At 50.8% G+C, this 24,394-nt stretch overlaps 9 protein-coding genes across 12 annotated transcripts; 3 read left to right on the top strand and 6 right to left on the bottom strand.

Annotated features, from left to right (window-relative positions):
• Positions 1-208: 208 nt before the first annotated feature.
• AAFC00_001267 (uncharacterized protein) lies at positions 209-2,854 on the top strand (the record flags this gene model as incomplete). Of its 3 annotated transcripts, none has more annotated exons than XM_069347905.1 (4): positions 209-535; positions 593-886; positions 952-2,550; positions 2,603-2,854. In XM_069347905.1, the coding sequence occupies 4 exons, from the start codon at positions 209-211 to the stop codon at positions 2,852-2,854; spliced, it is 2,472 nt and encodes an 823-aa protein (XP_069203903.1). The 3 variants fall into 3 exon arrangements, with proteins under 3 accessions (XP_069203903.1, XP_069203902.1, XP_069203904.1); XM_069340436.1 differs by having other exon boundaries at positions 269-535; XM_069340437.1 differs by having other exon boundaries at positions 269-886.
• Positions 2,855-3,664: 810 nt separating this feature from the next.
• AAFC00_001266 (uncharacterized protein) lies at positions 3,665-5,016 on the top strand (the record flags this gene model as incomplete). The annotated part of the gene is made up of 3 exons (XM_069340435.1): positions 3,665-3,739; positions 3,803-3,891; positions 3,963-5,016. The coding sequence occupies 3 exons, from the start codon at positions 3,665-3,667 to the stop codon at positions 5,014-5,016; spliced, it is 1,218 nt and encodes a 405-aa protein (XP_069203901.1).
• Positions 5,017-5,204: 188 nt separating this feature from the next.
• AAFC00_001265 (uncharacterized protein) lies at positions 5,205-5,636 on the bottom strand (the record flags this gene model as incomplete). Its single annotated transcript, XM_069340434.1, has 3 exons — positions 5,205-5,305; positions 5,374-5,434; positions 5,544-5,636. The coding sequence occupies 3 exons, from the start codon at positions 5,634-5,636 to the stop codon at positions 5,205-5,207; spliced, it is 255 nt and encodes an 84-aa protein (XP_069203900.1).
• Positions 5,637-8,515: 2,879 nt separating this feature from the next.
• Positions 8,516-9,967, bottom strand: AAFC00_001264 (uncharacterized protein; the record flags this gene model as incomplete). Its single annotated transcript, XM_069340433.1, has 1 exon — positions 8,516-9,967. One exon carries the CDS (start codon positions 9,965-9,967, stop codon positions 8,516-8,518), a length of 1,452 nt encoding a protein of 483 aa, XP_069203899.1.
• A 3,036-nt stretch (positions 9,968-13,003) lies between these two features.
• AAFC00_001263 (uncharacterized protein) lies at positions 13,004-13,646 on the bottom strand (the record flags this gene model as incomplete). The annotated part of the gene is made up of 4 exons (XM_069340432.1): positions 13,004-13,124; positions 13,184-13,285; positions 13,341-13,477; positions 13,569-13,646. 4 exons carry the CDS (start codon positions 13,644-13,646, stop codon positions 13,004-13,006), a joined length of 438 nt encoding a protein of 145 aa, XP_069203898.1.
• Positions 13,647-14,277: 631 nt separating this feature from the next.
• AAFC00_001262 (uncharacterized protein) lies at positions 14,278-16,141 on the bottom strand (the record flags this gene model as incomplete). Its single annotated transcript, XM_069347904.1, has 5 exons — positions 14,278-15,204; positions 15,279-15,741; positions 15,810-15,973; positions 16,032-16,063; positions 16,114-16,141. The coding sequence occupies 5 exons, from the start codon at positions 16,139-16,141 to the stop codon at positions 14,278-14,280; spliced, it is 1,614 nt and encodes a 537-aa protein (XP_069203897.1).
• A 645-nt stretch (positions 16,142-16,786) lies between these two features.
• On the top strand, positions 16,787-18,451 carry AAFC00_001261 (uncharacterized protein; the record flags this gene model as incomplete). Its single annotated transcript, XM_069340430.1, has 1 exon — positions 16,787-18,451. One exon carries the CDS (start codon positions 16,787-16,789, stop codon positions 18,449-18,451), a length of 1,665 nt encoding a protein of 554 aa, XP_069203896.1.
• A 632-nt stretch (positions 18,452-19,083) lies between these two features.
• Positions 19,084-19,356, bottom strand: AAFC00_001260 (uncharacterized protein; the record flags this gene model as incomplete). Its single annotated transcript, XM_069340429.1, has 1 exon — positions 19,084-19,356. The coding sequence occupies one exon, from the start codon at positions 19,354-19,356 to the stop codon at positions 19,084-19,086; it is 273 nt and encodes a 90-aa protein (XP_069203895.1).
• Positions 19,357-20,526: 1,170 nt separating this feature from the next.
• On the bottom strand, positions 20,527-23,489 carry AAFC00_001259 (uncharacterized protein; the record flags this gene model as incomplete). Of its 2 annotated transcripts, XM_069340428.1 has the most annotated exons (4): positions 20,527-20,741; positions 20,810-23,021; positions 23,073-23,275; positions 23,324-23,489. In XM_069340428.1, 4 exons carry the CDS (start codon positions 23,487-23,489, stop codon positions 20,527-20,529), a joined length of 2,796 nt encoding a protein of 931 aa, XP_069203893.1. The 2 variants fall into 2 exon arrangements, with proteins under 2 accessions (XP_069203893.1, XP_069203894.1); XM_069347903.1 differs by having other exon boundaries at positions 23,073-23,489.
• Between the last annotated feature and the right edge of the window lie 905 nt (positions 23,490-24,394).

The raw sequence follows: 24,394 nt of genomic DNA, 5'->3' as shown, positions 1-24,394 counted from the left end.
TGCACCGTCCTTGGGGAATCTGTTACGTTTCATTGTCTCTGCGCACTGCAAATCATAAGCCTCTCGACAGCATTGTTTGTGGCTCATTCGACGCGTGACTCGAGTGGACATTGATCCCAGTGTCGCGTTTTGCCCTACCTCGCTCTACCCTAGTCAGCCCCTCTGTCATAGGGAGCTACTACCTCTTTCGTCCGCCATGTGCACCACGATGCCGGTCTTTTTCCACAACTTACCCTTTATGCAACAGAACCATCATTTCCAGGTGTGGATGGACGCACAAATGTCCAACTATCCTCCGCCACCGCAGCCGGACCAGCAGCATTACACGCCTCTCTATCCCACCACCACCGGTGCGCAGCAGCTGCTGGACCCCGTGCAGCAGGAGCAGCTGAATTTTTCCCATCTGACCTCATCCATCTACCCCAAGGTCGAGAGTGAGCCTCTGGATCCCAATGCGCCGAATCACATCGAGCAGAGAATCGAGCAGTTGCAACAGCAGCCACCGGCGTCTCTACCGCCTCAATCACAGCATCAGGTCCAACCTCAGCACGCCCAACATCAGCAGCTATCACAGCCTCATCCGGTGCCTCAGCAACAACAGCAGCAGCAGCAGCAGCAGCAGCAGCAGCAGCAGCAACAACAACAACAACAACAACAACAACAGCAGCAGCATCACCAGCAGCAGCAACAGCAACAGCAACAGCAACAGCAACCGCAACAACTATCGCAACAACCCTCTCCGCATCAGCTAGCCCATGCGCAGCTACAGCAGCACCAGCATTCACCCATCCAGCCGCAGTCAGGGCCGCCATCGCAACTCGATCAACCGCAGAAGGCTAATCGCCTGCGGAAGGCGTGCGACTCCTGCAGTATCCGCAAGGTCAAGGTACGTCCGACTTTTACCAGAGTCCGCTATTCATCCCAAAGGATCGGATTGCTAACGAATTACAGTGTGACGAGTCTGGACCTCCCTGCAGAGCTTGCGCAGCTCTCGATATCCCCTGCACATTCGAGCGTCCCAGCCGCCGCCGCGGTCCTCCCAATCGACATGCCGAAGCCATCAAGCGCCGACGTCTAGAATCTCCTCACCTATCCGGCCAATCTACCCCTTCATCTCCGACTCACGCTGCCCAGGCTCTTGCGGCGCTATCGTCGCATCCTGCCAGTCCGCCGCTCTCCGCCGAGTCTATCTGCGACTTTCAAACATTAGATCTACTGGTCAATGACTTCTTCACATACATTCATCCTCTCTGCCCTTTCCCACATGAACCGAGCTTTCGTGAGGCTTGGAAGCGGAGAGAAGACTACAACAACAGACCCTTCCTGGCACTCTTGGCCTCTATGTTGGCCGCACTTGTCGCCTCTTTCCCCCGCAAGCCGAGACTGCATCTCAAAGCCCAACGCAAGGAGCGTGCCTTCCCCAATCATATGGCCCTTGTGCAAAGGTGCCAAAAGGTCTGTGCCGAAGCACGTGGAGTAGGCTATCTGGAGAGCGAATCTCTCAGCGTTCACGACGCGGCGACGAGTTACTTCCTAGGCCTCACAGGCTGGTACACCTTCAGATGGCGCCAAGGTCGCCTCTACTTTGGAGAGAGTCTGTCTATTCTCAAGGCCTTGGGACTTCACAAGCCTACCGACCAAGGCTTCAACCGGCTAGGTAGCCTGCCCCCTGCCCTCGGTTTCAATGGACCCAACTTTGAAGGCAACAGAGACCAGCCAGTGGACCACATCACGCTGGAGATGGGCCGCCGCATCTTTTGGACCATCTTTGTCAGTTGCAAGTCAATCCGTCAATTGGGCTCCGTCTTCAGCGAGCTGGTCATTCCTCCAGAAACCCCGTCTGACCCTTACCCGCCCTTGCCTGCCGAGGTTGACGACTTCTGCATATTCCCTCACCACATCGAACCGCAGCCGCCCGGCCTGCTGCCAATGATTGCAGGGTTCAATGCCAATGTACGCATCTACAAGTCATACAATGCATTGTCCACCATGGAGCTAGCGTGGGGCATCAATGCTGTAATTGATTGGGAGAGGCAAAAGAAGGTGTTACACGAGTCTTTGCATAAATGCAAAGCAGCCATCCACAACCTTCCTCAGGAACTCATCGTCTGGCCTGCTTCGAACTTCCAAGACCAGCAGAACGGCAATCAGATTGGCTTCGACATCGGCCAATTCTCTGTGCCCCACGATCCTGCGACCCTGAACCCCAACGATGTTGACGCGACACCTGAAGATCGCCGACGAAGACAATACGAGATCCAGAAGGCCAATATATACGCGAGCAGCTTATCCACACGATCATACCTCGTGGAGAAGTACTTCAACCTTTGTGAAGCATACGAGAAGGTCAAGTCTCAGCAACCCAACTCATCTCCAGTATCACCGGGCGTGATGGGAGTTGGTCTTGATGGTCTCCTTGCACAAGCGGCCGTGAGTGCCCAGGAGACGGGAGACGAGATGACGCGCGAGCGAGATGAAATCGTCAAAGGTCTTCTCGTCGTTCTCAGCACCATTGATCGAGTGAACATGGAGCCCAATGCGGACAGCTTCGTAAGTTTTGTCAGTGACCTTTCACGAATTTTATCATCTAACATATGAGCAGACAACAAAGGTTCGATCCGTAGCGAGCACACTCCTCGATGTTCCCAAGTCCCGCAAGGGCATGGTTGCCCAGCAGGCCGAGCAATACCTCGCCGCCTTCTTAGATATCTTAGTCAAGCTGGAACGGGTCAGTCCCGCTAACGGCGACCCAGACCAGCCCGAAGATGAAGAAGCGGAGCTGCGTCACTGGGCAGATTTGCGAGAGTACCAAACGACTTTCGCTCATCAGGGAGGTGTTCTGAGCCTGAACTGATACCACGTCACTGGCTTTACAATCACGGAGAAGAGTTGAAGCTGGTTCCACTGGATGTGTAACGATATTGGCTTTTCACGCATCTGCATTCTAATTCCTTTTCTGCCGAGTGCTTTTTTTTTTAAACAAAATTCTTTCTTTTTATGTTTTTTATTCTTTCCTTCTATGTATATGATAATAGGAGCTTTTGCGGACTGTGGGAAAACACATGGCTGTAGGGCGGAACGATACCACTGCAAGAAGGTTCACAGACCTGGGAACGAGGGACAAATCTTTGCGAGGCGCAAGGCACTTTTTAGATCAAGCATAAGACGAGACAGTGCAAAGTACACAGACTTGTCAGTTTTACTTGTCGACTAACTCTCCCAAGTTATGAAGCACTTTATATGCTGCTATGTTATGACAAAGGCTCGAACTCCATTGTGTCTGCAAGTCGGGGCTCGAGGTGAAGTTGACGGCACTTGCAAGGGTTCAGAAGATACCAATAAATCGAGATAAAACCCTCCCGGAGACAAGCCTAAAGTCCGGATATGCCAGCTGGCGAGGCCGCTGAGCGTAAGGGTTGAGTAAGGTATTATTGCATATCTTCGGTCTCATTGGAGACAGTCTACGTATTTCAAACAGCTTCAGTAGTGTTGTTGCTGTCCGCTATTCGAGTCCCCTGTCTCGACTACACTACGCTCAGAACATATCCTATATATGCCCCAGCCAGGCAAACTTCACGCCTCGGAATGATAGTTCTACTATAGAATTCGACTGTTAAACAAAGCCCATTCGGACTTTACCACGTCTGGCGCTCGTGTCGCCTCGATGTTGTTATTTCATACTTTGGCACTCCTGTGTCTATTACCTCTTCTAGCACTATGTGCCGAGGACTACTATCAGGTGTGTGCCCGTTGGCATATGGGAGCGTAACATGAAAATCATTCAGACTGACTATATAAACAGCTACTGGGAGTAGATAAGGGTGCTTCAGAGCGCGAACTCAAAAAGGCATATCGCACTCTGAGCAAGAAGTATCACCCAGACAAGAACCCGTGAGTGCGAACTGCAGGAGATCCCAATGAAATTGTCCTCCAAAGCTGACTGCGCCTTCTTCGTGCTATAGAGGCGATGACCAAGTAGCCAAAAAGTTCGTCGAGGTCGCAGAAGCATATGAAGTACTGAACGAACCCGAGACTCGCAAGATCTACGACCAATATGGCCACGAAGGTGTCAAGCAACACAAGCAGGGCGGCGGGCGACCCCAACAGAACCCATTCGATCTGTTCTCCCGCTTCTTTGGAGGAGGCGGGCACTTTGGCACCCCCGATCAACGCAGAGGCCCCAACATGGAAGTCAAGGTCCAGATCCCCCTTCGCGACTTCTATAACGGCGCAGAGCACGAGATCACGCTTCAGAAACAAGCAATCTGTAGTGCATGCGAGGGTACAGGTAGCGAAGACCACAAAGTCGACCCTTGTGGGCGATGTAACGGCCAGGGCATCATGATTCAAAAGGTCCAACTCGCGCCAGGGATCTTCCAACAGATGCAAAGACCCTGCGATGCTTGCGGCGGCAAGGGAACGACCATCCGACACAAATGCAAGACGTGCGGCGGAACCACACATGTCCGCGAGGAAGAGTCGCATACTCTACACATAGAAAAGGGCATGCCCAATGGAGTCCGCATCACATTCGAGAACGAGGCAGACGAGAGCCCAGAGTATGTCGCGGGTGACCTGATTGTCCATGTAGTCGAGGCGGAACCGCGCATTGGCAGTGACAAGTTGGATCGCACAGACGGCACTTTCTTCAGGCGCAAAGGCAACGATCTGTTCTGGCGTGAAGCGCTCAGTCTCCGCGAAGCATGGATGGGTGACTGGACACGTGTGCTGACGCACTTGGACGGACACGAAGTTCGACTCACCCGCAAGAGAGGTCAAGTGGTGCAACCGGGTAGCGTCGAGGTGCTAGAGGGCCAGGGAATGCCCGTATTCCACCACGAAGACGGACCCGAGTACGGCAACCTTCACGTCGAATACGTCGTCGTCTTGCCCGACCAGATGGACAAGGGCATGGAGAAGGACTTTTGGAACACGTGGGAGAAGCATAGGAAAGGCAGAGTCGACCTGGGAAAGGACAGTGGACGTCCTGCTCCGGCTTCCCACGATGAGTTGTGATCTCGTGGCATTGTCTTGTCTTTCCCAATAGAGGTTTGCGGAAAAAGAATAGAGAGCAATGATATAATACCCCCTTCCTTTGCGACGAGCTACTTTCACAATGCATTGTATTTGAATTATCGTTGGCTCGAAGATGTCACATGTATTTCTATAAATCGTGCTAACGGACTGCTGACCTCTAGTCCATCTCACAACTTCACCTCCTCCTTGACTTCCCCAATCTTTAATCTCGACTGATACTTCTTGAGCACGCCCTCGTTGTGATATTTCCAGAACTGCTTTGACGCATCTATTCCCCGTTTAGTCACCGGCCTATATCTCTTGTAGTCGCGGTGGAAGATGGCATTTTTTGCTTACCTTTACCACCCACTCGTTTAAGAATCTTGGCTCCGCCGGGGTGCTCGTCCACGAAACCAGCCTTTGGAGTGTTCGATCAGCCAACAATGAATCACTCAAGGGTCGAAACACTGTATATCGACGGCACAAGAAATCATTTTGCTTCAGGTGAGGAAGACAGTAAAACTCACCATTTCGTACACGCCATTGTCTATGATGATGTACAGTCCATTCTCAACACTGCCGTGTTCCTTGACTTCGGACGGGGATATGGATTTGGACATTGCTTTTTCTTTTTCTTCTTTTTCAATTCTCTGCTCTATGATACTTGAAAACTCCTTGTTTTATTCTGGTATTGGTTGTTATGCGCCAAAGGTGTTGTTGGTGGTGGTGGTGGTGGTGTAGTTGTAGTAGCGAAGTACTAATGAGGAGACGGTGATTGGATAGTATGGGATGGATGGATAGATGGATGCTATACGAACCCTACTGTAAATATATAGAACCCCGCATAATCACACATACAAGTATAAACCACAGCTACCTCGGCTGGCTGGATATGGTGCGGACGCTGTATCGCGTGCGAAGACATACAAAATCATTGTCTAGTAATGAGTACAACAGTTGTTTCTTTTTTGTTATGTTACATGGTCCAGGACTGCTCGGGGACCATTACCTAAGTGCTCAATGGAGAGAGGAAGGAGGAGGACCAACATCCTTGTTGCTATACGTGTACCCAGAAGAGGAACGATAGCGCTAGCAATGATAATCGAATTGAAACGCAATACAACGTGGGCCAAGCAGCAAAAGCAAGCAAGCACATTTCGCAGATCGAGACGAGGTACAGAAGGATCTCACCGTAACTTGACCTTGTGGCATGAAGTTGCAGGAGCTGTGGTCATACGATAAAAGTAGGTCAGGCTTAGGCCTGTTCTTGCTAATAGAAATAACAGTGGAAATATTAGGCGTGGCTAACTGACCTTACACAGCAGACACAGTGTTTGTGAGGCCGCCTCCCCGCGCCATCTCCGAAGTCAAAATACTACCTACTGTAGATAGGGCCTTTTTCCTTGTCATCTTATTCGTTCTTCGACGACAGCTACAAGGCTGCTAGCTTCGCAAACAAAACGCCACGATCTCTCAGCCTCCACGACTATCCATCGAAGCTGGAGCACCGTACGCGGGGTAGAGATGTGGGACGACCGAACGTCGATCGTGCAATCCATGGAAGGTACAGTGAGATTCTCCTAGATACTCCGTACTTGCAAAAGGACAAGGTGCTAAAGATGGTACCGTATCTTCCAAAAACATAACGTACATGCAAGTCCAGGAGAAGACGGGCTGCGCAGCCCAGCGAATGAACCAAAACTCCGACTTTACTCGACGTGTCGTACATTATATCCCATATAACCTTATCTTGACTTGACCAGCACACCAGAGATACAACAGGCGATTGATGGGTGGACCAGCGGAAGTCAGCGAGTGTACCTTGCATATCCACAACCTGTACGGCCTTCTCGCCGCTCCCATATATATCGAGTACATCGACTTTGTTTCGCAGACGGGCCGCATGTGTTAGATCCTCCTCGCAAACGATAAAACTTCGGATCCGACGACTCAGATGTGAGAGAGACGATATCCGAGTCGATCATCGGCTCGGGAGGACGAGCGTAACAAGACAGGCGGCGGCAAAAGAAGGTAACTCCTATAGACGGCAAACCCCCCCAATAATAGGTTCGAACAAGGGCACCGAAGACAAACACACGTTCTTGCCCCGTGCTTGCGTGCATACCTAGCTACCTCAGGTACCTACCTGGTCGAATACACTTGCTTTCGGAAGCAGCAAATAATGCCAGGATTCCGCACCTACAACATCGATTCGATCGAGCACGTGGAAAAACAGGGCAGGACAAGGAATAGTCAACCTTAATCCTGGAACCTTTCGCGAAAGGCGGAGTTTTGATGCACATAAGACAGCCGCAGAGCGAAAGGTTACAGTAATGCAAAGACTGTAGCTTGTACATGCAAGGTAGGCAAAGGTAAAAAGCAGGTACCTTACACTTTTGGCACATGTCAGGGAAAGCATGACGTTCTAGTAGATGATCGTCCGGATGGGAGGAAAGAACAAGACTTTATCATATTAGGCACATGCAGTACGAAGTAGATGTAAAGGCTACTTGCAATAATACTCTATGCAGACACGAGGACGAGGTGACCCGTAACGATGAAACAGTTGAACAAGCTTCACGCACGAGATCTCACACCGCACAGTGTCAAGTACAAGTACCTTAACTAACAACGCACCCTGTGTTCCGATGATCAGTGGAACGCCTCGATTCAGACAAGCCAAATACGTGTCACACACACACTCACGCCCAGGCAGATAAGGACTCCTTGAACTGCAGACGGGTATCCTCCATGTTTCAGATTCGCGAAACAAGGAAGGGATAGAACCTCAAACATTCATGTACTGTACTGTAGTACACCTCGCACTCGAAACCAAGCAAGCTTGTGTTTTGACAACAGAATCTCACGTGGGAGCCTCCTCCTCCAAACGCCATCACTTCATTTTCATGTTCGTGTTCGACGACGTGCGTATCCCGAGTCCTTTCCGCATCCCTGGTCTCTCCCGCATGGGTGTTTCACCATCTCTGTCGGGTCTCTTGACCATCCATTCTTGCACCCTGCATATCTACATTGTTGCCGTAGATGAGGCCCCCCTACAAGCACAGCTAAGGAAGTACACATTGTAGCGAGAGGACCAATGCAAGATCCCTACCTTGGACATCGCTGATATGGGAGAAAGATAGCGATGCCAATTCATTAAACTAGAGGTCGCGAAGTATGCAAGGAGAACAAAACGGGCGGTGAGAGCGCATAACTTGCGCCCTCGCTGTATGATATTGCGACACGAGATACAGATCAAAGTGTCGCTCGTGCGCCGAGCTATGTTACGTGTCGAAGAATTACAACAAGTGAAGGCCAACGCCTGCCTGGAATGAATCGCTCAAAGAAAGCCTCTGTGATGCGACAACGTCGTCCTCCCTTTGCGCCAAATAAGTAAAACATGCACCTGTGGTCGGGTGAGGCTCGTAACATGTAAGAAAGACTAGTAGTATAGTGTAACAGCGCATGAATAAAATGGCCAGTCATTGTCATATATCCCTTAAAACCTCAGGGTCGCCTTATCCAGGTGACGCAGCGCCTGGACGTCTCTTGCAGGATCATAGCCCATCTTGTAAGGAGGAATATCCTGTGTATGGCGCTGCTGAGGCCCGTTGGGACTACGGCTACTTGATCGAACTGGAGGAGCAGGGCCTGAGGTCTCGTTGATGAGGGCGCTGATACTCGGAATCGTAGTCGCGCTGCTCGGTGGTGGTTGAGCTGAGTGGCCTTTGTGATCATCAGTCCTCTGTGCTCCGGCCGAAGCATGCGAGGATGAGTGACTCTCATATCTCTTCGCATCATTGTTTGTTGATGCGGTCAGACTCGGATCTATGACCATGTTGGCAGATCTAGACGGCGCGTGAGATGGCTGCTCATGCCTGACATCCGGACGAGGCGACACTTCAGGGAGGGTATGCGAATGCGAATGCGAATGCGATGAGTGGTGGGACGAGTGGCCGTTGTGCATAGGCGGCATGGGACCATTATGCATAGGTGGCATATGTTGATGAGATGTTGACGACGGCGGCGGTGGCGGTGGAGGCAACGTGTTGCTGTTGGTGAGCGGAGCTGGAGCGCGATCGAACGGAGTAAGGACCGGTGCGTAGGCATGTGAAGGAGGTGGGTAGGCGTGATGCATATGTTGCAGCGGCGAGTGTCCAATTGAAGGGTGCGGCGAATGGCCGATCGACTGGGGATGTTGCTGGTGAGAATTGTGATAATATGGGGAGTATGGCGGTGGGGTGTGCATCGGGCTCGGTGGAGCCCAACCAGGTGCGTAGCCCATCGGATAATGAGATGGGTGAGGTGGTGGTCTGGCATATGACAAGCCATTACCCATATTGGCAGGCTGATGTGGAGAAGGAGCAAATGCCGGACTCGTCATTGGCCCACGTGTGACGGCGGGAATGGTGTTCTGCTCATGCACAGTTGACTCGGGATACATGCCCTTCTCCGGACGGATGTGACGAAGCTGTGAGTCATTCGACGGCTGTTGTAGGTTCTGCGAGACCGCCGAAGAACGGGCAAAGTAGCTGATGAGGTGCAAGTGCTGACCAGTTGATGTGGTGATGCTGAAGGACTGCTTCATGAGCCCATCTGGCTTGTAGCGATAGCCATCAGGACCGTCGTCGGCAGACTCATGCTCGCTGCCTTTCAGGCCATCTCTATTAGATCTTGGGGCAGCGAAGCCATTGCCTCCGCGCTTTCCCTCCATCTCTCGGTAAGTCAAGAAGCTGCCTGACACGCGACTTGCGCTCCATGATTTGCCGTCCGTCCAGCGCCTCATGCCTGCCTCCCGTTCGTCCCACACAAAGACGGATCCAGACTTGATTGACAGGCGCTCTTTCTCAGACAAGCGACGCTGCACACGGGGCAATAAGCCAACGCGACACGCCTCGAAAAGGATGATGGCATCCGCAGGCGTGCGAACATGTCCGTGATACGTCTCCATGACTTCTGCTTTTGATCCTTGATTCGCAAATTACGGGTGATGACTGAGAATGATTGAAAATGAAAGTTGGAAAGGTCTTGTCTGATTTCTCGAAGAAGTCGTGATCAGACAGGAACAACACACGTCAGGCGGAGGCGCACTTGACTTTAAAAGTGTGGCAGTTCAATGCTTAATTGCAATTCACAGGCGTCGAAAAGGAAAACCTCTTGCAGCCAGTCACCAGGCAATGTTTGCTATGATCTACGCGATGAACCAGTCCTCGCAACGTAGCTGGAAAGAATCAGAGCAGCCTCCCTCGTATCACAAAGTCCAGTCTTGGACTATAGGCAAGGCAGCGGTGCTGAATTGTATGAAGATACGGCTGTCGTGTTGAAGTTATGGGGGACGGACCGGCGGTTCGATGGTGAGCGGACCGTGACTCGTAATAGGCAAAACAAGGAAAGCGGGCGAGAAGAGGGAAAGAACGGAAAGACAGGAGTTTATGGTAAGAAAAGGAATGATACGAATACATGTGCCTTACCGTGTTGCGCGCGCTTTCGCTGGTCGAGCCGAGAGCCAAGATTTACTAGATACTTTGCGCCGCTCATTGCCTTCCCAGATTCCCCATCGTTTTGAGCTTGGTGGCTGGAACGAGAGGTTTAAGGTAAGCTACGATTTGCTTATCTGACACCCCCCAATTCTTCCTAAGCGCACACTCCCACCCCACCCACGATCTGTGAGTAATATGGCCTCTAATTTCTGACTACCATTAAGTACGTGATCTCCATCACTTGCATATTATTACCTGATGAAATTACCGGACATAACGGAGCGTTGATAGTCTGCTCCTTTGCTGCCGACAGACCCGAGGAGCCACTCCTCGTGCAGATAATCGAGGCTCCTCGTTGACTACCGAACACCAGTTCGTCGAAGTCTGCAGAGCTGCATGCGCAGGCTGAAGTGGCGCCTGGAGGATAGAACATATACGACACTGCCACTGAGCATAGTGCGACGTGGTAAGCACATCCAGATCGTCGTCCACAGGGCTTCGATTTTCGTCATGTGTCATCTCTGCCCAATGATTCGCCGAAGCTTCTGTACAACCCAGCGATTTCACAGACGTGCGGCTGTTCGTGGTCCCCCATTTGCTCACGCGGCACCATGTCTTGCCTGGTCTTGAGCGGGTCACGCCTAATTGTTAAGCATAACTTTATCTGTGCCCTCACCCACATATGTTACATCTCTACGCGAAGTGGCGCTTGTTCGGTGCCCCAATAGACCAACGTTCCTTGTCCCATTGCCCACACACTGATCGTGATTTTGGCAACGTTGAGTCTCTGACAGAGATAATCAGCGCGGCTACGGTAGACTGGATCCTTCGATATGAGACCTCTGTGTCTTCGATGTCATGAGATAGACTAGATGCCGTTTGATCCTCCAACTCTATCGCCCTCACTATGCTTACTCGGGCCAAGCATTCGTGTTGCCCCACAAGGGCTGGGCTCGCCTTAGCCCAAGACTGCCAAGATCGTGTTTGCCGCTCAATCCTCTCATCGGAAAGAGACGGACTCATGCGTCCAGTACCGCACCTTGCACCTGTGGAATATCGTTCAGACAGGCAGGGGATGCATAGATGAACCAATTATCATTTGGACGAAATATTGTCGCTTGTCCGCGTGTATATCAATCGCCAGGATACGCCGAAGTGTGCTCCTCCGATGTGCACATCGAATCGAGGTCATGGCGTTGTGGGCTCAGCTGATTCAAAACAGTTTAAGCTTGAATTACGCATGGCAAGCCGCAGGCTTGGCCTACCTTATCCTTTCTTGGGTAATGAACGACAGGTCATCGGGGCACTGCGCTCTTGGACTTTTACCCTGATTCGACTTTTGTGGGCCACGTCAGCACAAGCAGCAGCCCTTGAGCTGCACTCCTAGGATTTGGTCCCGATTTCCGTAGCAGTTCTATGGTGCCTCTGTTCCGCATAGATGGTGTCTTCGGGACCGTCGTGAGACCGTATCGCTATTAGTGGAGTTCCCCTGCTCCCAGCCATAGGCAATACTCTGCACATTTTACGGGCTGCTGCCCCCCGTCCTTAGTAACTCCAGCCAAGGAGTCTTAGCCATGGGTGGGCATTGGCATTAATGTCCATCATCTCGCATCCTCCACAATCAAATGCCTCCAGCGATGTTGCATGACACGCGCGCAACGGGCACAGAGCCTTGGCCTGAGGTCGAATTTGGCTTCCCTGTTAAGGTAGGAAATTAAAGGTGAAGATTTGAGGCTCAGCTCGCTTCATTATACCTTGTCCAGCACCCACGTGAGACATTGGGCAAGCCTGATCGTGCCGGACGTCAATCGCCCCGCTAGAACAAGTCGTATCTTTCTAGCGCTACCCTCCGAGTGTCATCACCTTGACCAATATTTGTATCACGTCCATGCGTGTTGCTCCGCCCAAGGGGGTTGATTTCGATGAGCATGTAGAAATTCTCAAGTTGTTCTGTATGTGCAGTATACCACAGCTTAGTCACTCCATGATTATCGTATTACGAAGGTTGCATGGCCTTTCGCACGATTGACATTTGGTCCCAATTACGTGCGTATCGGTAGAGGCCACCCGGCATGTCAGATACGAGCTTTAGACTCTTCCACTCGTACCGAGGTCAAGCACCTAGAGCGGTTAAAGATGCCCTTAGCTATGGTTGCTTTGTCTGCTCAGCTCCGGGCAAGGGCGGCGAACCCCCGCAATTTCCGCCCCAGTGAATAGCATTGCGGTTTCATTATTGCATAGGCGGAGTGCCTTGAGACAGCCAGCGTTCTGAGTGCGTGATAGCTGGTAAGGAAGAGCATAAGATGTGTAATATACTAGGTGGAAGAAGCTACGCTCGAGTTCATGGCTCCATTAGCTCGCCTGCCCACAAGACAGCGGAGATTAGCACTAGCTGGGGCTTTATCGTCAAAGTGTGGCATAAGGTCTTGTAATATCTAGCGAGTCAAGTAGCCTCGCGAGGCGATGGTTTTCAATCTCAGCACACCAACACTATAAGAAAGAACCCATCATTGTGGGAAAGCACCTGGGCTGACAGACTTGCGAGACCCAATAATGGTCTCTTTGGGAACGTTAAGCCCTGGCGCGCTCGAGCTGGACTTAGAAATTGGTCGACTCTGTGGCGGTTTGCTGTGATTTGCGTCAAGACGGTTGTGGCTGTGGAGAAGCGGCTTTAGGAGCATACTTACGTTGAGCCTGAGCTCGAAGCACTAGGTGTTGCTTGAGAGTTCCAACCAAGGCGCGACTTGTACGCCGGAAAGGACGAGTAATTCCACACTTTGACCAGATAGCTGTATGCGATATCAGCTGATGATAACATGACCAAGCCGTCGAAGTTAAGCTTACCTTTGCGTCTTGTCCGCGTATTCTTCATCATTCACTTGCTTGACGCCGACCTTCATGCCTTCCTTGGAGAAAGATACATTTTTCTTGTCCATGTGACGCTTGCCGCGGTCTGCCATCTCATTGCTCCAGAGATAGATCTGAAGGTGATTAACAAAGAATGATTAGCCACATTTCGTTACCACAAGGGATCACCCTCCGAGTCAGGATGATACAATGGTGGTACTTTACCTGATATCCAACGAACGCAGCGATCCCGACGATCACTAGGAGAACCACAAGGGGGAGAAGTTTGCCGAGTGCACCCATATCGTCGGTAATCAATATGAGACCAGAACAAGACTTATACGATGATTGCGAAAGCAAAAGGGATACGGAGTCAATTATAGTGGGTGGGAAGTGTACGATTAAAACACGAAAGGTTTCTTGGTTTGCTTGGTTATTGTGGGCGGAAATCAAGACTGTCAATGTCATGCTTGCTTTGCACAGCCGCCCAAGTCCCACCTGAGCAGCGTCACACACGAATCCGGGGCACTTGGCGCGGATCCGATAGTCAAGCTTAATCGATGTGGTCCACTTTCGATTGCGAATGCTTCTCAAGCAGTTCGGAGACAGCCAAGCTCATTTGTTCCGCTATCGAGGAGATGAACCACCTACCTAATTATGCGAAAGCTTGTTCAAATCAATCATCTAAAAATGTCTTGCACACGCACAAGGCTGACTACAGTATACCTCATAGTCATATCCTAGTGGAGTGCTATGAAGATTATCGGAGCATCGTGTGACATTCCTTCATCACATCGAACAATTTCAGCAGCTGAGACGAAAACTTTATTGATTGACGATGGTAGCTACCACTGCCAGCCCTGACATGCTGTTACCCTGTACCTTGACCTTGTTTCTTACTGATCGACCCGCGGTCAGCGAAGCTTGTTTCTACCTAGTATAATGGGCGATTTAGAAATGAATCAAGTGTTCTCTTAACATCTGTTTCCAGCAATGATGCCTGTTCGAGTCCTTCTTGTGAAATCTTTCGCAGTCTGCCCCAAATCCACGCTTTCTGTCCCGGGTCAATCCGAGGCGAGAACACAGCGCCCCCTAATGGCCATACCAAAGAGAGGCCTCCTATCAGATCGGCAATAGTCTCCATCTGATCAAGTGACTTGGCTGTTGCTTCTGATCGCCATCGTAGTACGAATGGGACGCTCGAGCACATATCATCGATCATTGTCTGCTCCACATGTTTACTGTGTTGCCACCGTCCATCAAGCTCGTGGCTATCTGGAAAAAGCCAGGCAATGCAATCCATGACGATCCACGTGGAGAACATGCAAACAGATCGAAGCTTGTTGAGTACACTGGCGATGTAGACATCAGTGTACGCATGCACTGGGCCAACCCATGCTTCGGCTGACCCCGGATCCTCAGGTTCTGTGTTGATATAGGCTATTGTCCTTGGCTGCCACGAATCAGGCAAACTGGGAACAATCTTCGTCATTCTGACAGTGAGGGCGTATGCTATCTCGATGAAGTTTGACATAGTCCTCATTGTTGGAGGGCTGCGTTCTTGTTTAAGCAGATCCTTGGCTTGCGATAACAAATGTGACAAGTCTATTGCACATTGTGTGAGATCCTGTAGCTCGCCAGTGTAGACGCCATCGCCTAGCCACCCCCGTTCTCCAGGGAATGGAGGGGGTGGAATCTCCTGTCTAATGCAGTTCGTGAGCATCTGGGTCCTAGCTGCGCGAAATAGCGACAAGCTCTGCGTGTTGGCAAATTGACTGCTTCCTCTCGCTCGAACCAGCGCGGTAGCACCATCGACATGATTAGACCACGCCGTGATAGTGTTGTCGGAAGCCCTTATCGACTAAAATATGTGTGAGCAAGTTGTCATCCTCAGACACAACAGACTAGCACCAAAACAAATTGAGATGAACATACCTCATAAAGACAGAGAAGCAAAGTGGCCTGTAGAGTTTCATCTGACCTTGCTTCCGCTGGATCTTGCAGCGCAGATGAGACTGCTATGATCGCTCTAGTGTACATTGCAGTTGCATGATAGGTCAGATGTCGTTGTGCAGGAAGCTGAGAAATAGCACAAAGCGCTGTAGCGCGCGTGGCAATTCTCAGAGCCGAATTTCGTTTCGAAGTCTGGTACATTGGCACTAGGTAGGGCAAAAAGCCTTGGATCGTGTCTTCATTGTAATACAAGGCCCTGAAGTTTTTGAAGTACACCTGGACAACTTGCTCCTCCATTGGAACAGTAGGAGGCGGATGCAGGGAGAACGTAGCGCCTTCTTGTGGCACATCTTCAAATCTATAACCGGCTGAGGACGGCAAGACTGCACGATCATGTTTCCTGCGTAGCTGCAAAGCAGTCTTTCCAGATTCACTTTGCGTACTACTGGCGAGCCGGAAGTGGTCAGTTGAGAACTATCGCTGTTGATATGTACCGACGTCTAGCATACTTACTCAGGAGCTGGCAATGGCCTGTCTTTAGGTTTTTTCGACTTCTGTGATCGTCCAGCAATCTTGTCGTTTTGATTGCGGAATATCAAGTCTGCTTCATCTGGATATCCCAGACATGTTCGCGAGCTTTTCTTGCATTGCAGACATGTTGGCCGCTTCTCATCGCACTACACTCGATTAGTCCGTGAGCAGGCATAATGGTCGTCGATCTTGGAAGCCTTGTACCTTGATTTTCCTTTTCTTGCATGTTTCACACCCTACAGATCACATTAGTCCAAGTCTGATGCAGGTTTTCGGGGACTTATACCTCTGCTTGGTCTTCCGCCATAGACCATGATGCAAAGAAACGCCCCACGCAGGCAGGCCGCTCACAACGACTTGTGATTAGAGGATGATACGATAATCAACCGATTACAGCTAGGACTGCCCATACTCTAGGGTTCCTCGCTACACATACCATTCACGGACTTTGATGAAGTGAATGGAGCAGTGAGGCAGCACTAAGGTTGTATACGGGGATCCAATAAGTGGAGGATCAATTGAGGCGCTGACTCCCCACAACCTTAGCCTGATCTGGCAATCCTTGCGAGATTTTCGTCGGATTTAAAGCATCCGTCCAGTCCGTTGACCCATACTGTACTTATGCCAATGCCATGAAAGACATACCTGCCTTGTGAGTACTGATTGATCGCAATGCACAGTACAAGTACATGTAAATCGGTTAGATGACCGACACCGACGAGTCCCCCGACTACCTGCTGTACCGTGTATTGAAATGTAAACGATCACAATGCACCAGCATATTCCTGCCGTAATACCGCACCTACTGTCCCTTGAGGTACCACACCTTACTTTAAGGTACCTTACCTTATGTACTCAGAGTTCTTGGTCCGAGCTTCCATGATGCATTCACCTTAGTTGTGGTCGATCAACCTGCCATGATAACCAATGTACCCAACTAACGGAAAGACGTCTTGAACATGGCGTGGCACGAGAATTTGGCATGGCATAGGCTGCTATTGTTCATGGTAGTCGTCTTCGGACTGCTGACTGCTGTATCAACAGTCTTCAAGCACTATAAACCATTGAATCTAGAAAGTCAAGATTCACTGCTGAAGGAGCCGGAATGGTGCGCTATCCCGGAACCTTTGATCGCAGCCGACGATGGAATGGCCATTTCTGAAAGCTTTGTGAATGAAACATTCCTGGCCCAGCAGGTCGAGCGACTGTCCGCCGCGGTAAAGGTGGCGACCATCTCGTATAATGACAATGGTGACCCTGATGCCGACGCAAGATGGTCCAGCTTCAAAGAGCTACATGATGTTCTACGCTCAAAATTCCCAAAAGTCCACGAGAAGACTGAGTTGGAAAAAGTGAACACATTTGGATTATTGTATACACTCAAAGGGAGTTCTCCTGACCTCCAACCCATCATATTCATGGCCCATCAAGACGTCGTTCCTGTGACTGACCCGTCCACATGGACCCATCCTCCTTTCGACGGACATTATGACGGGAGATGGCTTTGGGGTAGGGGATCAGTTGACTGCAAGAATAACCTCGTTGGCCTGCTTAGCGCTCTTGAAGAGCTGCTCCAGCAAGGTTTCCTGAACAAACGCACAATCATGCTTTCGTTCGGGTACGACGAAGAGACTGGCGGGCAACGCGGTGCGAAGAGTCTTGCTGCTCACATAGAGAAAATCTACGGGTCTCAAAGCGTCGCCATGATTTTGGACGAAGGCGGCATGGGCATTGAGCAGATCAACGACATCGCTTACGCAAGGCCCGGCGTCGCAGAGAAGGGCTTCGTGGATCTTGTCCTACAATTGCAGATGACTGGTGGGCACAGCTCGGCCCCACCGCCGCATACAGCTATCGGCGTCATGTCCCTATTCATACAGGAGCTTGAGGAAAACCCTATGCCTCCCAACCTCGACTTGAACAACCCTTTCCGAAATTACCTCGAATGTCAAGCACAATATTCGCCGGGCAGTGTCGAGTCGTGGCTTCCAAAAGAACTCCGGAGCGGAAAGGACCTGGCCGAGAGATTGATAGACTCACGAGGCGACACAGTCCGCTGGGCCTTCCAAACGTCGCAGTCTGTGGATGTCATCAGCGGCGGTGTGGCGGACAATGTTGTACCAGAAAGTGTCGAAGTCGTCGTCAACTATCGTGTACTGCCTACAGACAATACAGACAACATGTTCCGGACAATAGCAGACTTTCTTGCCCCGATCGCACATGATTTCAAGGTCGGGGTGAATGGCTTTGGCTACACAGATATCGATACCGGTAACGGAGTGCTCAATATCACTACAAAGGACGAGTTGCCTCCGTCACCCATCACTCCGACTGGAAGCGACATACCGTATTGGCGGGTGTTCGCCGGTACTATCCGCAGCGTCTTTGAGAAAAGAGATCCCACAGTCACAATGGTTGTGCCCGTCGGAGATATCATGACAGGAAACACGGATACAGTCCACTACTGGAATCTGTCAAGGAACATATACAGGTTCTCTCCGCGCTGGTCAGGAACGACGAAAGGTGTGCATACGGTTGACGAACGCATCGACATGCGCGCTCACGTCGAAGCCGTGCGCTTGTACTACGATCTCATGAGAAATCTACAGCTCGTCGAGGACTGAAAACGTTACCGTCGGACGGCAATTATGATTGCTGCGTTTTCACTCACCAGTCCCATGTGACTCTCACCTAGCAAGGTGTACCATCCATTCTTGGCTCCAGGACCACATGCACGTATCATGCGCATACTCAGGTCAACAGGCGATTGAGCACAGAGCGCAACCCAGCCCAGCAACGAGACCCAAGCTTTCACTACCTGCACGCGCGAGAGCCCATCGCGAGTATCTCTGCAACGGCATCGAATGGAGAATGAGAGAAGTGAAATTCGCTCAATGATCTATTGACAAGAAGCGAAAGAGGACCCGTGTGATGCACGGTGAAGAAAAGAAAAGAAAACAACCAGCGACCATCCAAGCTCCGAGATCCTGCCAATTTCTGTGTAGCATTGGATCATCGCATGTTTGGAGCTAGGGGGCCGCTGTGCTTTTGAAAAAAATCAATCATATCATAGAAACTCCTGTAATGAGGTTTCGCACGCAGGCTCCCTCGTCTGAGACCACAGAGAGAAGATAGGAATAACATCTGCATGGGGTATATATTCCATGCCCCTCTCCCAGACTATTTCATGCCCATGTCCCAACGACGAACGTACAAATACGTGACATGAGGGAGATGAAAACAGAGAACCAAGCTCTTATATCCTTGTCCCCTTCGACGACGACATGATGTCCTTGACTTTAACGCCCGCATTCCTCTTGCTAGCGCCCAGCCGCCCGTTCATGCTCTCCCCCCACGTCGCCGAACTGTTGGTCGTCGTCGTCGACGTCGTGGGCGAGTCTCCGTAGACGTATTCTCCGTCGACATAGGTCGCCCCGGTCGTGTACGTCTTGCGCTTGTCGCGCCGCGTGTAACGTTGCTCCAGGCGGTAGATTTCATATTTGGCACGTAGCTGTTCCATGAACCCCATTGTGGATATATGTGTGTGTGTGCGTGTGTGTATGTGTGTTCGTCTTGTGTATGCGTGATCAGGGATCGGACCTTGTAGGCGGTCGATATCAAGCTTAAGGGAGTGTAGTGGTAGGCGACGTTTTGTTCTTTCCCCCTCCCTGTGGTTTCGAGAAAGTATATCTCGAGTGGTCCAGCTGATTTTATGCCGAGTCTGAAACCGCAGATACGTCTACAACAGTCAAGCTCGAGCTCTGGCTTTTATGGGATACTCGAGAAAGTTACGGTTTTGGTGGGGTGATGCGCGTATTGGATATCAAGCGATGCCCGAAGATGACTACAAAGGAGCGAGAGAAGGAGAATAGAGAGATCGACAATTGGGGGGTTTCGTTAAAAGGCACGCGCGCGCGGGAAAGGGCGAAGAGAAAAAATAAACTGAACAGTTTCTAGATAAGAGATATACAGAAAAGGAAGGACTTTGAAGAGGGGCTTTGCGGTAGGCAGAGAAAGGGTCGGTTCGAAGGCACTGCAGCATTGCAGTTGGAATGGGGGAGTGTTCCTGATGGGTTAATTGATTTGATGCTGAGCCCTGCCGCAAGCGTGGGTTGGCGTCCTGCAGCAATTATCAAGTTGCGGTCCGTGGACTCAGGAGCCGTCCGTGACCGAGCAAATCATTTATCGCGCAGCTTCATCTTGGCACCCATTGTCCCGCAAAAACCGCGGGTACGTTGCTGTACGTGAGCTCTCGTGAGAGGGAGAGGTCACGTCTCCACCAGAGGCGATTACGCGGTCACGGCATGCAGGAGGTGAAGAGAGTGTCGACGCAATTCGTGACTGGTGATCGGCGGGTGTGAAGCTGGAGCTGGGGCGCAGGTTTCAGGGCCCAACATGTGCCGCATGCAGGTGCCACGCGAGTTGCGAAGCTTGAAGTGACCTCACTTCGTATTCTGTAAGTAAACTGTTGTTATTATTCTGGGCCACACGGCCCCTGCTCTAATTGACAGCCAGCCATGCACAAGTAACCTTGAAACGAAGCTGAGCTTGCGTTGTCCTAGTTTTCTGTCGCTTGACCGGGTAAAGTAAGCTACTTTGTTTTGCAATTGAAACTCATGCTTTGCACCTTGTAGTATTCCTTCATACCTTGTCTATATAGGCACGCTTGTTTCTAGTTTCCATGAGATATCTTCTCTTCTCAAGGTCGTTTCTCGGGCACAACGCCGTCCAGTACTGACGCTGGGCCACTGTTGCCAGCGTCTGTGGATCCGTTAAGCAAGGCAATGGATGATATCACGTCGGCAGGCTCAAGCAGATGCCAAGTTGCGAGTGTTTGCTTTGAACTGGCACCGACCGTCACGGAAAACATGTGCTCCCTGGGGAGGTTAGAATCGCGTAGCGACCTGAACATGTCTGTAGAAAAGAATTAGCGATAGCCGAAAACAAAGCCAGTTGTGGCGACAAGTGGATTTGTGACTCACCCTCATCCGTGAAATCATCACCAGAGCAAAACACAAACTCAGGTGCAGCGCCAGCTTCTTCACCATACTCCTCGATGAGACGCTTTGCGATCTCGCCTTTGTTTACAAACCTGGGTCGGACTTCTAGATTGGCTTTGCCAGGCATGACTTCGACGTCGTACTCCTTGCCAACTGTGTTCTCTAGTTCCTTGCGGCACTCGCGAGCTTGAAAAGCACCATACTCGGGATCCGCACGACGGTAATGCCATGTCACCGCAATCTTCTTGCGCTCGATGAAGCTACCTTGTGTCCGCTCAGTATAATGCTGGAAAACCTCAATGACCTTCTTCTGCCAAGACATATCCTCCTTCTCGGTGAGATTCTCCCAGATATCGTGCTTGGGTTTGCGCAAGAAGCTACCGTGTTCAGCGCTGAGTCCGAGCTCCGTGATGTGCCCCAACCATTCATCGAGGAAGGCTTGGTCGCGACCACTTATGATCCAGACCGCATTACGAGGATCCGAAGCGAGGGTCTTGAGCGTACGAACCACTCGGTCAGATGGGATAGCCGATTGAGGATCTTTAACGATAGGCGTGAGGGTGCCATCGTAGTCAAACATGAATAGTCGCTTTTCCGATTTGCGATACTGAGCGAGCAACTTGATTTTGTCCAGTGCCGGTGTGGCAAAAGAGTTGTTGAAAGAGGCTAGGTTGGTGAGCAATCGCTTCAGGTAGTTGCTGATCCATGCCTGGACTGTGTTTGTCGTTACACTCTGATATAGCTTTTCGTGGATCACTTGCTTTTGCTTGGGCTCCATAACTAGAGCCTTGTGGATCTCGTCTGCGGTGCCTCCCAAATCCCATGGGTTGATATGTATTGCGTCACCAAGACTTGCTGCAGTACCCGAAAACTCGGATATTATCAGAGGTCCGTGGTTGTCTTTCTGCGCAATGACATATTCTAATGCCGTCGTGTTCATACCGTCTCTGACACTAGTGATCAGACCGACATCTGCCACTCGGAGCAACGCAAAATATTCCTCCTTCGAAAGATACTGTGGATAGTGCTGCACAGGGGTAAAGCTGAGAGAACCATAGTTGCCGTTGATTCTTGCGACCAAGTCAGAGATCTTGTTCGCGGTCTTATCGGTGCTCTCATCCTTGTCTTCGACACTGGTAGGACTCGTCACCTGGATGAGGACAACTTTGTCGTGCCACTCAGGATGTCTCTCAAGGAAGATCTCGAAAGCTTGAAGCTTTTGAGCTACGCCGCGGACAGAGTCGAGACGATCTCTGCCAACAATGATCTTCTTACCGGCATACAACGCCCTGATGCCAGCAATCTTTTCGTCAACAGCAGCATCGTTGAATGCCATTAGATGGGTGGCAGATGCATTTATGCCTATGGGGAATACCTCAACAGCAACGTGGGCGCCGTATGCATCCACGCCACTTGCTGAAGAATCGAACCCAAGTACTCTCGTGGAGCAGGACGAAAAGTGTCGTGAGTAGCTGAAAGATTGGAACCCGACCATGTTGGCACCTAGTACTCCTTCGAGGACGTCCTTCCGTCGGCTAAGACATCTGTAAAATTCGCTACTGGGGAAAGGCACATGCAGAAAGAAGCCAATGTAGATGTTGGGGACTCTTTGACGGAGGAGGCTCGGTAGTAGCAGCAAGTGGTAATCATGGATCAAGACCACATCGCCTGGCTTATAGGTCTCGAGGATCTTATCCGCGAAAGCCTTGTTGAGACGGAAGTAATCTGCCCAAGACTTGCGTATCGATCGTCCATCTGTGGGCTCATTCTGCTTGTAGTGAAACAAAGTGTAGAGCTCGTGCTCAGCGTAGCGGCGCCACTTGTTCTGTTCCTTAAGGATCATCACATCACCGTCCATTTCGTCGGGCAGCCATACGGGAATGATTTTGCCGCCTTGGTCACGCTCGAGTTGCTTGTTAAGGCTCAGGCGATCCGCCTCGCTTATTCTCAACCCTTCGTGCTGTGCCGCTTGGGATGTTTGAGCATGCCCAGGTACAGGTATAGGAGCCGACGCTTTGTTCAGGGGAGCAATGTCCATCGACGTCATGTTAGCTTTTTGATGCGGATGTTCAATACTGGATCTCTTGATCTCCCCAGTCCAGCCAATCAGGGTATGATTCCATGGTGACTCTGGAGAAGACAGATAAGCAAATGAATCGAACAAAGCAGACGTGCCGCGTCGAGAAGTTAAAATCTACGCCGTGTCAGTGCAATTGTAAAAATTTGGCCACAAGAGATTACCTACCCATTCGCCCTCAGATGCGTGCGTGATATCGTATGGGACGCAGAAGCTTGCGCTTATCACATTGCCACTCAAATGAAGACCCGGGTGAGCGTCTCTAGGATCAACATCGGCAGAATCAGGTTGCTGCGGCTGCTCTCCAATGGAAGCCGATCTTGGCACCGACTGCTCGCCAGTAGAATTGGTAGCTTGTTGGTTCTTGAAATCTACGGGCTCGTTAGCAATGTTCACGAACGCAGGTAAGCTGACCATACCTAAGCTATTGACCTGAGCTTCACTTGGAGTTTGTTGTCTTGAGTCAAAGTAGGCTGATTGTCCAGAGGCATCACCTGCTGGTGTGACGGGTATATTTGTGTTCTCAGGGGCCAGAGCTGGGTTGATAGAGATATTACGATCCATGAGGGGGCGTTGGTTCGACATTATGAAAAATGCCCGCTGATACAGTGACTTCCTGTAGTGCGTTCAGCAATTGAGACTTTGTGCAAAATGTCGAAGAAATAATTGAGAATTCGGTTCGACGTTCGTTGAGGTCACAGACATGTCATACCTTGATTGTTATGATAGTAGCAGAGGGGTGAGAACTACCAGTCACTCAATTTTGGGAGCCTCCTGCTCAGTTGGTCTTTGCTAGCTACTGGAACCACGACCACAAGAAACACGACCACAAGAAACACGGACCACAATGAAGAATGAGAAGCTTGACAAGTGAAGGTAGGCAGTGAGGAGGTTCAATATCTTTTAGAGAGTCGATCCTTGAACATGGAAAGAGCGGGTTTCAGGAACACATCCAGAAGTTTCCCGAGTGGCCGCGCCGCTGTGACGTGTGAACTTGCAAGCGGACGGGGCAGAACAAGCGGGCGCTGGGCTGGTGAGCTCGAACCAACACAGACCAAGACTTGTGGCAGACTCGATCTGTCGTGCGCCTGGATCCCACCATGGTAGTAAACCTCTCAACGGTTTCCTGTTCGCAAGCGTCCAATATATCTAACGAGTAATTCTACAATAATAATGACGGACCGAGCTTGAACTTTTCCCAAGTAGCTATATTTGTTCGGCTGGTCGTACAGGACCTGTGTCTACATACAGTCAAGTATCGGATTGATGACCATCCCCTGGCTGACCTCTGGGGCATCTAGCGCGGAGGCCAGATGTTATGCCAAGATCACCGCAATCAATCTCCTCAGATACGTTGATCTTGAATCATGACTGTCGTATGATTTATACCCCCAGTAGAGATCATGCACAATTCCCAGTCTGAGCGTCCTCCTTTTCGAGCTGTGAAGCCTGGTCGAGGCCGGCCACGCTTTGTGTCTCTCGTACACCAA

The sequence above is a fragment of the Neodothiora populina genome (assembly GCF_041146345.1).
Source record: "Neodothiora populina strain CPC 39397 chromosome Unknown canker_contig_12, whole genome shotgun sequence".
Lineage (NCBI taxonomy): Eukaryota > Fungi > Ascomycota > Dothideomycetes > Dothideales > Dothioraceae > Neodothiora > Neodothiora populina.
Note: the sequence above shows the minus strand (reverse complement) of the source record. Positions and strands in the feature narration are given on the sequence as shown.